Genomic DNA, 14,423 nt, shown 5'->3' on the forward strand with positions numbered 1-14,423 from the left:
CCTTCCTCACTTCAACCCACCTCTAATCAGCAATAAGTTCCCTTCAGTATCTATATTATATAATATAAACTAAATCTAAAAGGGAAAGAACATTAAGGTAGCAGTTCCCTCCCTTTACTATCATATTTTTGTGTAATATTCCTTTCAGAAAGTTGAGTGTAGTTGTGGTGCACAGCAGATGGTTTCTTGATGTCATCTAAGAAGACAGAAAGGCTTCTCTGCATCAGATGCATTATTAAAGCCTGGCCTTATTCAGTTTTCATATTTTAGGCCATACTATAACAGAATGTGTCTCAGTGGTCCTCTGCAGGATATACAATGTAATTCTACCAAGTGGCGTGGATGGTGTGCAAACTTCGCAGTGAGGAAAGGAAGTAAGAGGCAAGGCAGAGAGGATGATGATCCTCGCAGGCTTCAAGGTAGACACGGAGAAGGTCAGTGCAGATCTAAAGCCGTGTCTCTGCGGGAAAAGCAGGGTGTCTTCTGCAGCTGTTATGGCCTTTTGACCTGCTGGGGGGAGGGGAGGGGGTGGTGGTGCGTGGAGCCGCTCACGTCTTTATTTATTAATTTCTTTTTTTTTTTACACATTTACTGATCCACTGTTGCTGTGCAAAAATAATCCACAGTGTAAGCTCCTTATCTACAGCGGAAAAAGAAGAAGCCGAGCAGATTATTTGAAATTTGCATTGAGATGCCCCCCCACCACACACACACACACACACACATTTATACAATATAAACTACAATTTACAAAAAGTATTTCACACAATCAGCTCTGTGTCATGCTGACTTCTTGTTAGAAAATCTAAGTCAACTCAGTTTTTTGAGTAACTTAAATAAATAAAACACATTATCTATCTATCTATCTATCTATCTATCTATCTATCTATCTATCTATCTATCTATCTATCTATCTATCTATCTATCTATCTATCTATCTAAACATACACTATAAAAACTCATGTTAAAACACACTCCGTAAATTTCTTAGGTGTTATTCTGCATAGAAAAATCCCTATCTTACTAATTAATTGTAATAAATGTTTTTTCTGTAGTATTCAGTATATCCATGATTGTTTTAATTGTACAGATTTAAAAATAGTATTTCAGTAATGTTTTCAATAGGATAACATAGAAAAATAAAAAATAAGTATTTCAGAACATGGTTTGTACATTAATTTAACATGAATTTTTAATATACGCTTTGTCAAATAAAATAGATAGATATTCTTTAACAATCCCACCCTGAGAAATAATAATTTCTAATATGTTATGTGTATAATTGTATAAGAATCTTTTTACAAATACTTTATATGTTCTTTTTTTAAAATATATTGTCTTATTTAAACATCTATATTATTTATTACAAACCCAGGTTCATTGTCTCGGTAATGTCCTCACGTACAATCTATTCTTGAATTCCACGTGTCTCAGCCATAGCTCTTTTTAGCTATTTTGACATACAAATCCAGTGTAAACTACAAATCCCATAATGCATCACGACAAAAGGGGACGCTGGAACGTCACAAACAGGCAAAAGGACTTCCGGGAGTTGTAGTTTACGAATGCTATTCATTTCATTTTTACAGTATTTAATGCATGTTAATAATCATTTTATTGCCTAATTCTTCGATGAATATATCTTGACGCACCAGTTTTTAAAGCGAACGTCCTTAACGTGTAACGGTTTGTGACGAAGAAAAGAGCTAAAGCTAACTAGCCTAACTACAACTCCCAGGCGCCCTCTTGATGTCGCGCGTGCGCACTGCGCAGTAGCAGTTGGTGCGTGTGGAGTGTAGTCACGTGGAGCTGGTGGAGCCCCCTCAGTTCTGTCCAAACAGAACGTGAGCTGCTGCTTCTGCTGTGCTGCTAGCTGTCCGTGTGTTAGGCGCTCCGCTTGGTGCTAAACTGATTCATGCTGCTTCTGTAGCCGCCCGTCCCTTTAAATCAGAACATTTTGTCGAAGAATGAGTGATAACGATGATATCGAAGTCGATAGTGACGTGAGTATGGCTACTTTTCGTTTTTTCTCTTTTTCCCTCTTTGAAAAAATGATGTTATTCTGCTAGCTGGCGATTTAGCTGCGCTAGCCGCTCAGCTAGGCGTTAGCTTCCATTAAGGCTGACTAACTGCTCCTTTCTAAGTATTTTCTGAGAGGATTCTAGATTATTCATGAGAACCACTAGCCTGCCTCTCGTAAAACCAACCGCTAATGAGCTAATAAATGTAACTTAACAGTGACTTCAGCGAAAACAGTAAGAATTGCTGAACAGTTATGGCTACAATTGTACTTTTTGTTCTGTTTTTTTGCAGGAAGAATCACCGAGATATCACTCTGTGGTGCGTAAAGCTGGGTGGGGGGGGATTTGTCCACTGTCGAGACAATATTTCACTGCTGTTGTACAGTTTATTTTAATCATCATATCTTTGCTTTGTTTTATTTTTATATTTTTTATTTTTTGTGTGGCATATGGTATTGCAACATGGAGATACAAAACATTCAGAGTGCTCTGGATTTGTAGAACAGCATTTTTTAAATTAATATTTAATGCATGGGAGCATTTTGAACAAATTCTGCGTCTGTAAGATTATTCTGGTGATTGTTGCTCCTTAGCAGTACATTGCAGGGTGTTCCCCATTCTATGTACACACGGCAGCAGGAGTCTATATTTAGACCAAAGCTTTATCCTGCTACAAAGACCTTTTTGTTGCATGTTTTTTTATATATATTTAAGCTGTTTGTGGCAGCAGGCTTCCCCTGATGGTTGACTTCACACCAGGATGGGGGGGGGGAATTCCTGCCTCTGATGCTTCCATCTTTGCACATAATTACATGTAGGTCATCTCAGTAAAGAGAGGCGGTTGATGTGTTTTGTTTTTGCGTCCATGAGGAGGATGAGGATGCAGAGGAAGCATGGAGCGGCTCCTCCTGCGTCTCCTCCGTGTCAGGAAGGAGTGCAGCGGGATGTTTTCCTGTGTTGCAGCCGGTGATTAGAGCCATCTTCTCCCCGCAGGCAGGCAGGCAGGCAGGCGGCTGAATGAATGACGTAGAGCTGCTTTTCAAACCAGAGGGGGGTGAGAGAGACAGAAGTCCCACTTTCTGTCTGAATCAAAAAGGGGGGAAACAGTTTGCAAAATGCACAACATTCCGGGAAGCTTGCTATAAATCTCCAGAATAAGCACAAATGATATTAAGATTTAAATAAATATAAACACGGCGCTGAACCCGATCCAGAGACCGCTGTGAGTCTGTCCGCTTTTCTCTGTTGTTACTATTTATGAGCATGCGTTTGAGTAAAATGAACATTTTTTGTTTTTATTCTATGACCAAATAAAAATGCAACTCGGAGCATTCCTATGATCAGCCTTATACAAGTGACTGAAGCATTTTAAAAGCCTTAATAGCTGTCACAATACAAAATTTAAGAAAATAATAGTTTATAATTTAAATTTAATGCTTCTAACATCATTAAATGACTGTTAGGGGGTTGATGCAAGTCAAACTCGTCTGTTTTTTTCTTTTTTGTTAGAAATGTGTTAGCAAACAGCAAATATTCCTCGTCTTTATTTACAGCTAAATTCAGCGATCAGCAGTTCAGAATATCTCAGCACGGCTCGTTTGCATCTCATCTTAGCGCCAACTTTTGCCTTAACGCTCCACCGCTCGATTTCCTCCCCAGAATGACTCGGCTTCTGTCGAGTCGTCCTCGCAGTGTTTAGTCGCGTATTTTTTTTTTTTTTTTTTTTTGAAGAACTTCACCTTTTAGCTGTCGACTCTGTTTACGTCCGGGGATAGTTTCACCGACTCAACATCCAAGGTTTTCTGAAGGGAACTTGTCAACGTTCAACTGTAAACACACGGCTTGTAATTGTTGGCAACCTTTTTACAAATCCTTTAGTAGGCTCTTGGTTGTGAATGATGTATCTAATGGTTATTTTTATTATAGATAAAACTAATACAAATAATTCAAATCAAAAACATCGAAAAATCTCATATTTTGACAACTATTATGGCTTAAATAAGACATTGTTATATATTAAGTGGGTAGGTCCTCAGCTAAAGCTACATATTTTTAGACTTTTTGAAACTACTCAGTAGTTCAGGACTTTTAAAATTTTCTGTTTGAAATTAAAAAAGTGAAATCAACGTTGAGTTTGCCACAAAAGGCTGAAGTTACTGAAGTGACGAGTTTCGGTTTTAATTGAAAAGCAGCTAACTGAGCTGCAGAATCGCCATTCGCTGGTCGTTTTCCTTCATCACTGAACTTGTTTGTTTTTTGTGTTGGCGTACTGTGATATTCTGTCCTGTCACAGGCTTTTCCTTCAGTAAATTTGGGAAGTTGAACATTTCCTCGGTCCTGGGTCACGGCCCGTCGTTAAGGGGTGATGGTGGGCCCCGCAGCCGGACCGGTGGAGAACCATTGAATCAAAATAATTATTTACAGAGCAGGACGGATAGTTAGGAGAACAGTGCAGTGGTGTCAGACCTCAAATAATGCCAAGAAAGCTAGGTTATATTCACTCTTAGACATCACCACACTCATGTTTTAACGTGGGAGGAGAGCAGAAATCAGTATTTGGGGCCACAACCCTGATTGTTGCGTCTCGGCGTGCTCTCCGCCGCTCTTCCTGTCGCTGTCAGGTGACTTTTTGCCTCTCAGCTCGACTCTGTCTGATGGCTTGTGACCATCCGTCTTCCTCCCGATCACATTCCTGAGGTTTTCAGTGGCGTTCGGGTCCGACCCTGACAGGGTCCTGGTCTTTCATTGACATCTGAACCCAGCTGAGAACCTGCTGCTCTTTGCGTCACTCAGAACATTTCTTTTCAACCTTTCACACATGGTCAAGAGTTATATTTTTTATTCCAGTCACTTCGGAGTTACTGCTAGCATCCAGATGTTTGTATTGCAAGAGCGTAATGATGAGCACAAGATCACATTTTAATAATTGTCCTCATTAAATATGATTTGGTTCAAGTGATCATCAGTACCTCATTAGGCAGAATAAGTTGTTCCTGTGTTAGAAATCCACAGACACTGGGATGAAATGGCTGTCATACATGTAGAGATCCCAATTAGTTTGTTCCAGAGCTGTTTGTAAACAGGTTTTTAGAAGGTTTTTGGTTGAAATCTGGTGTTTCTCTTGCATTTTACACAGATAAGCTAAAGGTACTCACTGCAGTGTCATGAAGACGGGTCAGAAAAGCAAAATTTGTAAACAGCTGCCCACCACCGCATGTGTTGGTTTACTTACGGAAACAGCCGAGGTTAACGGCGGTGGCGTCCACAGGAGGGACGTTTAGGATCTAGAAGTTTATCTGTACGTATTTACGCTCAGGTTTGTTAAGCAAAATATGCAAATTGGCTTTTAAAACAATTTGAATGGACATAGTCTTGAAAATTTGGCGTGTTTCACCAATTTCTGTGGAAAATATAACTTAATTAATTGGTTTGGGTTATAAACATTTCAATCATTAGACAAGAGTTGGAAAAAAAACCATTAAAAGACGCGCGAGCGTTTGAATGCCAAGCTTCATTTTTATCTCCACGTGGTTTTAGATGGACTCATCAGAGTGCTTTGTTTATATTGAGTGTGTACCCGCATTTCATTTATCTAGAAACCCACTGGAGTGAACTCCACCATTTAATATAGTTCATAGTTGCATTTTATAGTTTGCAATGAGGATCTTTAATGTGTTAGCTGCACACACACAGGGCTAAACCTTTACAGGTAGAATCAAAATACGTTTCTGTGGTGCTATTTATAACTTTAATATTCCAAGTGAGACGCTTTAATCAATGATCTACATTAACTGCTGTGAAACGTGACCATAAATCAGAGACAAGTAGTGTTTAGTGAACCGTCTTTGTGTTTTATATGTGTTAAACTCACATATTTACAAGGATGTCACATTTCTGTTTAAATCATGGTATTGAAAAGAGGCATTTTACTTGTTTCTTTTTCCAGAACTGGAACACTTTTAAGCTGCTTTTACAACATTGTTTTGTGCTATTTCTTGATTTGTTCTGGGCCTTAGAAAATAAATAAGCTTTATTGTCCCTCGGTGGGGGAAATTCAGGCATACCAGCGGTAAAGTGACAGGCAAATAATGATTCACACAAAGACAAAAAATATAGAAACAGAAAGACAAAATAAGAGTAAGAGTCTGTACAGTAAGGGCAGATTTATGGCATAAAGAGGGCAACAGTCAGATTTTTTTATTTTTTTGTGGCTTAAAAACAAACTTTAATTAGGCGCAGCTGAGTGTGTTCAACATAAATCTCCACATAAAAAAGGAATTTGTTGAATATTTATTTTGAGTTTCGACAGTATGTTTTATTACTCCCTGACATCAAATAGATGATAATGGAAACAACATTTAGTTAAATATTCAGCAATAAAACAAACCATCGTTGGAGCTGTGCTTGTATATAATGGACACGGTTTATTCCTGCCTGTGTTTTTGTTGCTGGGGCATCGGTTTCGTTGGTGTTTTCCACGGTTAGTAGATATTCTGGAGTGGTGACAGAAGCTAGAGAGCAGCAGCTCTTATTTAATCTTTTGTAGTCAGATATGAAGACGATCAGCTGGCACGTCTCTGTTTTATGAACTGATAATGGCTGCTCGCACCTGCGAGGTTATTTCTTTATTTAGCGGCCTGACGTGTTTTCCAACGCAGGGTAGGAGTCGGCGAGCGTTTAGTAAAGACTGAACCTGTCTTAGTGTCAGTCTGAAGCGTGACGAGACGTCTTGGTGTGAGGTTAATAAGACAGCATGAATGAGACATGTGTTGAGATTATTTTAATCCTAACTGGTTGTCTGAGTTCTTATTGGTGTATTAAAGAATCAAACGTGGCGTAAATAATGACGCACGGTTAACAGGTTTGTTTTATAGATTTGTCACATTTTTGTAATTATAGTTTTTAAACTTAAAGAAGCATCTTTCTGGTCAGTTGTCTTTTTTAGAAGAATAAAACACTTCATTCAAAGATTCACTCACGTCACTGATCTCTGATAAACAGATATAAAACCGATGTTTAAACAAGTCGATATAAGTTATTGGACTCTGCTTTGCAAATAAAATGGTAAAGCTAGCATTTATTTATGATGATGATGATGCTTTAGTGTTTCTGATACACAGCCTTTCTTTTTCCGAAATGCAAATGTTTATTTCAACACAAAATAAGTGAACAGAGACGCTCTTTGTGTCAGATCAGGTGGTCGGTCTCTGCTGGAGAACCTACAAGGTAAAATGTGAAATATGAGGAGGAAGCAGCTGGGTGTGGAAACCTTCAGGGACCTCACCATTACACTTCGGAGGGCTGCCTTTATGAAATGATTATTGAGCCATTTTGATTATCTTAAAACTTAAACAACGATGGCTGTGACTTATATTTATATAAATATAAAACATGTCAGAAAGCTGTTAATCACAGGCTGCTGACCAATGATTAGCATAGATGCTAACATAATACTGAAAGTACCAAATGTTTCAAAAAGTAAATACAGTCACGTTCTGATTACCTAAACTGTTATTTACAGAAATATCCAGGGTTCAGCAAAGAACAGGTTAAGATTAACAAAACGGACTTCTGAAATTTAAAAAATCAATTCCGACCGATGCATCTAAAAATAGATTGTAACCCCCGACAACAAGAAGCAACATTTGGCTTCGTTTGATTTCCTTTTTGGGTTCCAGTTTATTGATTTCATAGCGGAAGTCTTTTATGGGATTACCCAACCAAAAAGGCAAACAAGCAAATATATGTGTGTTTATTCTCGGGTAGCTTTTATCCCAAATACCCCTCTAAGCATACCAACCCAGGATAATTTAATTTTAAATGCGTTCAAAGTGAGATTGTGAATCATTTTAACGAGATTTCCTGTTGGGTGTCTGTCCTGGAGACACGTGGAGACGTAATCACGTGTTTTATTTGTATTTCCACTGAAACCATCTGCATGACAATGGCTGCCAGACTTGTAATTGCACATACCATCGTGGGTAGTCACGCGTCTGCTTCTGGCCGGGTTCAGGTAGGGAGTCGAGCGGCGTTTTTCTGGCTCCTGTGCGACATTGTCCAGAAGCAGCAGTTTCAAAAAAAACCCCAGCCGGAGTAATCATAAGACACTTACCTTGTGGTTGGCGTGTTAACTGAATGTATGTTGTTTTTTTTATTCGATTTCAGTTTCATTTTAGCTACATTAAAGCTCTTTTTATTGGGGTTGTTCCCCCCTCCAGCACTTCCTTTGGGGCCTTTTTATCACCTGCTTCAGTTAAACTCTCCCAGTTTCTGCTGCCTTCTGTAACACTTTAATCAAACTTTAAACGCCGTCCGTCCCTCCGACCCTGTGAAACTAGGAACTTGTTTGAACGTGCATGTTGTCTCGCTCGTGGCCACTTTGGTTTTTGTTGTGATCCTTGGACAGAATGAGTCAGATGATACCACATGGCATGACTCCTACCTTGTCTGCAGCGATCGTGTGACCGTTTACATCACGTTCTGTAACGCCGCAAGTGCTCATATCACATCCGTGCCCTGCTCAAGGTGTGTGTGTGTGTGTGTGTGTGTGACGATCAGCCGAGAGCTGGGCTTAATGTCTGCCTCCTCTCTGCGTGGATTAGTCCAGAATCACATTTGATTGGAGGATTTGACGGTTTGGCCTAAAAACGGGTCGAACCGCAGGCAGCGAACTGATCTCCTGCCTGGCTCTGGTCATGTGACAGTGGCAGCCATCTTATGCCTTTTACAGTGTAATTAAAATGCAAATGTGTGGTTGAAATTTACAGCCTGTTACATTGTCTCCTTCCAGCTGGTGTTAATTAAGGCTGTGTAGGCTTTTTGTGGTGAAGCCATCAGTTTAAAGGGGGGAAAAAAGCCTAAATTCAGCTGTTAGTTGATGATATTCCTTTAAAATCATGTGATTAATTCAGTTTTAGTTGGAGAAAAAAGGACAGTAAATTATAGTGGAGGCAAATACAAAGGAAGAGAAATAAAAACACTCATGCATATGATCTTTTTGTTCGTAAACCCTAATATTTGGTTCATAAATGGTTAAATTTGTTAAAAAGCCTGAAGCTTTCAGTTTATGGAGTCGGCGTTGCTCTTTGTCCTTTTTTTAAATTTAGTCTGTGGGATCGTGTTATTGTAAATCCATCTCCTGTCAGATCTGAGTGACAGCAGCGACTTTGACCTGGAGCTGAGCATGAAAGGCCACCTGAGTGAGGATGAGGAGGAGGAGGAGGAGGGACAGGTGTGCAGGAGGGCTGGGGTCACAGTGATGGACAGGCAGGACGAGGACAGGGGGTCACGCAGACTCAACAGCAGTTCATATTTTCCTCCTAACACAAGGCTGTCAGGCCTTATAATGCAGATTGTGAATTTTCTCTGCAGCTCATTGATTTTCTGTCTGTCAGGGATTTTCTGTTTTAAGTCTCTTAACAGGTTGTCAAAAAAGAAAAATGCATTTAACGAACGTGGCTGCTGTGAAGTCTGGGTGATCTTTCGGGGCTCCTAAGTGCCTCAATCATCTTTGAATAGGTTTTCTTTCTCTCATTAATGTTGAAGTTATATTATTCAATTCATAGTTTTAGGTTGAATTTGTGAAAATAGTCAGAAGCTCTGTTTAAACTGGATAATTCATGTAAATGGTTAGAAAGAGTCACTTCTTTCTGTATGTTGGACACATTTTGTTACTAAAAAAGCAGAATTTGTTGTTTACATCTTTCAGTTACTTAATTTAGAAGAATCAGATTGGACTAAAGAGAATTATTTTGTTGTATTTTTCTTACAGATGCTGCTTTGAAAGCATCTATTGTTTTATAAACCAACCTGAAATTATGTTTTGGCACAGAGGAGGTGAAGATTGGAAAGTTCCTGAACAGAAATCTAATGTTGTAACTTTGGAGTTTCATTTATTATTTAGGATATAATTTGATTTAGAAACAATAAGTGATGGCTTTCACATCAGAATCCAACAAACATGTTCCTGACTTTTACATCACTTATAATTAGGACTCCTGGACGTTATAGGAAGTTGAATTTTTGTCGTTTAAAATCCTAACGCTTTTAGAATTTCCTTATTTGTTTGTGAAATAAAAGCTTACTGTTTAGGATTCTTTTGTCATAACTTTAATATATATATATTTGACAATCTGAGGATGTTAACTAAGCCTTTAGAAATGTTTAATAAGCAATTTAGTTTGACTGAAGACAGGAAAGGCTAATAGATCGTTAGCATAATTGGCTTCCTGCATTTGATGCTAGTTCCTGGTTCCATATTTTGTAGCTTAAAGACATTGTTGTAATTTATCTGGTTTAATATATGAACAGAAGCACTGAATTAAAGGCAGAGTGTCAGCGGTGGGACTCTGCAGCTATAAAAGCGTGTGTAGGTGTTGGTTGGAAACCCGCTGTCCCCCCCCCCTCCTCCCCCCACGCCGCTCTGAAGGCCCTGTGACTCCTCTCGTTGCAGGCAGACAAACGGGCACACCACAATGCACTGGAGCGCAAACGTAGGGACCACATCAAAGACAGCTTTCACAGCCTCCGGGACTCGGTACCCTCCCTGCAGGGAGAAAAGGTTGGTAAAGCTCAGCCTGTAAGTCCCCCAGCACACCACTCACTTTCACACACTTTCACACTCTGCTTTGGATTGATGTTTTGCTTTTCTTATGTGAATTTTTATACTAAATCGTAGTCGGGGATTTGCTTATTTCGGGACAGTGGGTTGCTTCGTGTGTTCGTCAGAGCAGGCAGATAGATGAGGAGGCTGGGAAAAGAGCAGATGGTGGAAGAGTGCAGACTGGCAGCAGCAAGGCAGCGATGCAGGCCAAATACTTGGACTGGTGTCAGGAAGCTATTATGAGAACATTTTGCTGATCTCTTCCTGTTTTGACATCAGAGAAATTGAGAAGATTTGGACTCCATTCAGTGTCTGGGCGTACAGTTTTTATTTTTCCCACAAAAGAATAAAAACCATTTAAGAACCTCAGACTGATGGGTTGGGCTCGATGAGGTAATGGGAGGGATATTAGCTGATAATGTCGAAATTTTTAAACCGTTCTGTTCCTTAATCCACCTTTTCTCCTCAGATGTTACTGCAAGTAAAGCTTTAGCCTTGTTTGGACATTTAAATGTTGCCCAGCTATAAGAAGCACTGGTCAGTTTATGATTATGGTAAATAAATACAGCGAGAAGGCTGCATTCCTTTAAAGATGAGCTCAGTGATTGTCAGGAAGTGTTTGTTTTCCTGAGCTGACTGGCAGCCGGTCAGCTAACAGTCACTGAAGGAGCACGCTCTCCGCTCCGTCAGGGTTCTGACCCGTCCCGTCCGACCCGAGCGCGAGCAGACTTTCAGGGTTAGCGCAGAGGCTCGACCCAGATTCAGGCTGAGCAACATTATGGCAGGGAGCAGGAATTACTGTGTGACTAATGTGATGAAGCTTGTGTGTCTTCTTGTATCATTGCTTCACTTTCTGCATGTGTCACTAACAGCCGTCTACCAAACAGGCATCTCGAGCTCAAATCCTAGACAAAGCCACAGAGTACATCCAGTACATGAGACGGAAAAACCACACGCACCAGCAGGACATCGACGACCTGAAGAGGCAGAACGCACTGCTGGAGCAGCAAGGTAGCCGCCGCTGGCTTTCAGACTCCTCAGGCTGCTTAACAATTTAGGGTGAATCCAGTTTCAGCCCTTCCACTTCGCCCTGCTTGTTCACAAGCATAAAAAAAACATGAGCCGTCGTAGCGGAGCTCCACACAAAGAATCATCAAACTGAGAATATCAGCTTATCAGGGGTTATGTACGACATTAAAATTTGTTTGTCCATGAGCGTGAAGTGCAGTGGAACCACCCAAGTGGGGAAAAATAGGGCGATTAAATATTTTGTAATCGTTGCACATCACTTCTCTTGTTTTTGTCGTTCAGTCCGCGCTCTGGAGAAGGTGAAGGGCTCCACGCAGCTTCAGACCAGCTACTCGTCGTCTGACAGCAGCCTGTACACCAACCCCAAAGGCAGCGCCGTGTCGGCGTTCGACGGCGGCTCCGACTCCAGCTCCGAGTCGGAGACGGAGGAGCCGCCCACCAGGAAGAAGCTGCGCGTGGAGGCCAGTTAAGAGAGCCGATTGGCCGAAGCCTGGCTACGGATGGGGTCGGTGGGGGGCGCAAGGGAGGGCGAGAGGAAGTCATCGTCCCAAGCTCTCGATAAGACCCTCACCCCTTTGTGCAGCAACACCCTTCATAGTCTCCCTCGTCGTTTTCTTTCCTCCATTTCCTGCTGGGCTGACACTGGAGGCTCGTGTGCCATGAAATCCCACGCCACCGCCACAATCGTTCTAACCTCTGACCTCCATCAGCGGAGGAGAGGAAGCAAGCAGGGAGGAAGATGACTGCCTCGGTGCATCCAGGTTTCTCCAGCTCCCCCCCCTCATTTCTCTGAGCAACAACTACAATCCAAAACTCAAAAAGAGGCAGCTTGGTTACTTAAAGACTTGATGCTTTTTTGTACCCGCAGTAAAGCCCCTCCTCCTCCTCAGGTTGATGTTTGGGGCAGGAGGAAGAGCCAGGTGTACTCTTCCAAGCACTGCTTTATGAAATATTTTTGTTATTGTTAAAAAAAAAACTGTTTAGAACTTACACACACACCCCTAGATATATTGTCCCGAAAAAAAGTACCTTTTTAAAATCAAAAAACAAAATATTTGTAGTTTACTTTTTGGTTTTCCACTGAAGAATGTGAAGAAGCTTTGAGCAGATGTTGGCGATTCTCCCCTCAGGCCCACTGGATGGCAGACGGTATCTGCCCGACACGTTTAACTCAAGATTATATATATATATGAAACAAGTCCTTTTGTTGAAATTGATGTTTTGAAGGAGAATATTCCTGAACTTGTATCGTATTTTGTCCTTTAGCTTGAAGTAGTGAATGACTTTAGGTGGCTGAATACTTTAGGCATCTCATTTTTATATATTATAAAAGGCATTGATTGGATGTTTTTCAAGATTTCAAAAGTATGTTTTGCATTTTGTAGTAATCACACAAGTCATGGAGAAAACAGCCAGTTTGTCACATGTAGGGGTTTGTTTTTATTCTTGGTTTTGAATGTCAAACAGTAGCTCCTGACGTTTGCAGGCATATTGAGTCCCTGTCGGTGTGTTGTGCTTTACACAGTTAAAATCAATGTTGCTGAATTCCCCCCCAAGGAGAAAAAAAGGATGCATTTTTAGCATCTCTAGGAAATGTGTGTGTATATATATTGTTTTCATTTTATTTCCACTTAGGAGGATATAATTAGTGCGGTAGGTCTTTATTTGTCCGATTCCATTCCATGGAAATTACAAGTATGTTGTACATACTGCCAACAATTGTCTTGCAAGTTGAGGCCTACCTTTGCTATGAGACTATAAAATAAACTATTTTATCCTTTAAGAGGCTGCTTGTGGTGACTGAGAGTGAAAACATGTTCAAAATGGCCACCGCAAACGGATGCCTCCATACAAACATCTATAAAACCCTCAGACTGTTTACCACAAGAGAAAACAAGTTTAATTTGTTGGAGGATATGAGACGGAGCAGCTCGGGATCAACACGACTGTCAAATCTGACAAAAGCAGAGTTTAAAAATGAAAACTCGGCTGTCATTAGAACGAGGTCACCTCTAAATTAATGATGTGACGACTGAGAAAAAGTGACAGGATGAATTCAGAGAGCAAAGAAAGAAAGGCCTCCTGAACACCTCATCAGTTACTGATGTTAAACCGAAGAACCACAAACAAACTTGGACTCGGGGAAGCTGTTCAACGCTGGGAGCACATCAGGAGGAAGATTTGTGGCTCTCAAGCTGTCAATGTGGAACCATCGTGGTGAAATTACATTTCCTGCAGAAACTGAGTGGAACAAAAGCTGAATGGTTAGCTCAAAGCTAAAAGTATTAAAATGCTAACAAGGAGCCTAAAGCTGTGAAAAGAAGAAACACAAAAAGGCTAAGATGTGGAAGGGGACATGAAAGCACAACATGGATGCACAGGGGGACGTCAGAAAGACATGAGGGACAATAAAGACAAAAAGGCCAAACGGAGAGGCGTCAAAACAAAGCAGGAGGAGACGAAAATGAAGTATGCTGAGCGAAGAGCACAAAGGTGTTGAACAATGAGAAGAAGTCTCAATCATCAATTATAAGGAAAAGTAGAAATGTCACTAAAACCAAAAGTCGGAGCAGGAATGAACCAAGGAACCACTTCAGAAACCTGGATGAACGTTTCTGCATCATTCAGCGGCTCATTATTAGCTGCATGCTGAGGAGGTGTCAAACTGAGACTTGTATACAGATTATAAATACACGTTACCTTTGGGAGTTTATTTAAAACCACTCAAAAGGAATTTATGCAATTCTTAGAGAAAAAAATGGTCATATTTC

The 14,423-nt window shown here is 40.6% G+C and overlaps 1 protein-coding gene across 8 annotated transcripts; it reads left to right on the plus strand.

Moving 5' to 3' along the window:
- The first annotated feature begins 1,807 nt into the window (after window positions 1–1,807).
- On the plus strand, window positions 1,808–13,435 carry max (myc associated factor X). 8 transcript variants are annotated; one of them, XM_017411983.3, is made up of 5 exons: window positions 1,808–2,003; window positions 2,314–2,340; window positions 10,474–10,581; window positions 11,496–11,634; window positions 11,935–13,435. In XM_017411983.3, exons 1-5 carry the CDS (start codon window positions 1,968–1,970, stop codon window positions 12,120–12,122), a joined length of 498 nt encoding a protein of 165 aa, XP_017267472.1. In that variant the 5' UTR covers window positions 1,808–1,967; the 3' UTR covers window positions 12,123–13,435. The 8 variants fall into 8 exon arrangements, with proteins under 8 accessions (XP_017267472.1, XP_017267470.1, XP_017267474.1 ...); XM_017411981.3 differs by having other exon boundaries at window positions 1,809–2,003; window positions 10,474–10,599; XM_017411985.3 differs by having other exon boundaries at window positions 1,809–2,003; window positions 11,511–11,634.
- Window positions 13,436–14,423: the final 988 nt, after the last annotated feature.

The sequence above is a fragment of the Kryptolebias marmoratus genome, linkage group LG19 (genome assembly GCF_001649575.2).
Source record: "Kryptolebias marmoratus isolate JLee-2015 linkage group LG19, ASM164957v2, whole genome shotgun sequence".
NCBI classification, from domain to species: Eukaryota; Metazoa; Chordata; class Actinopteri; order Cyprinodontiformes; family Rivulidae; genus Kryptolebias; species Kryptolebias marmoratus.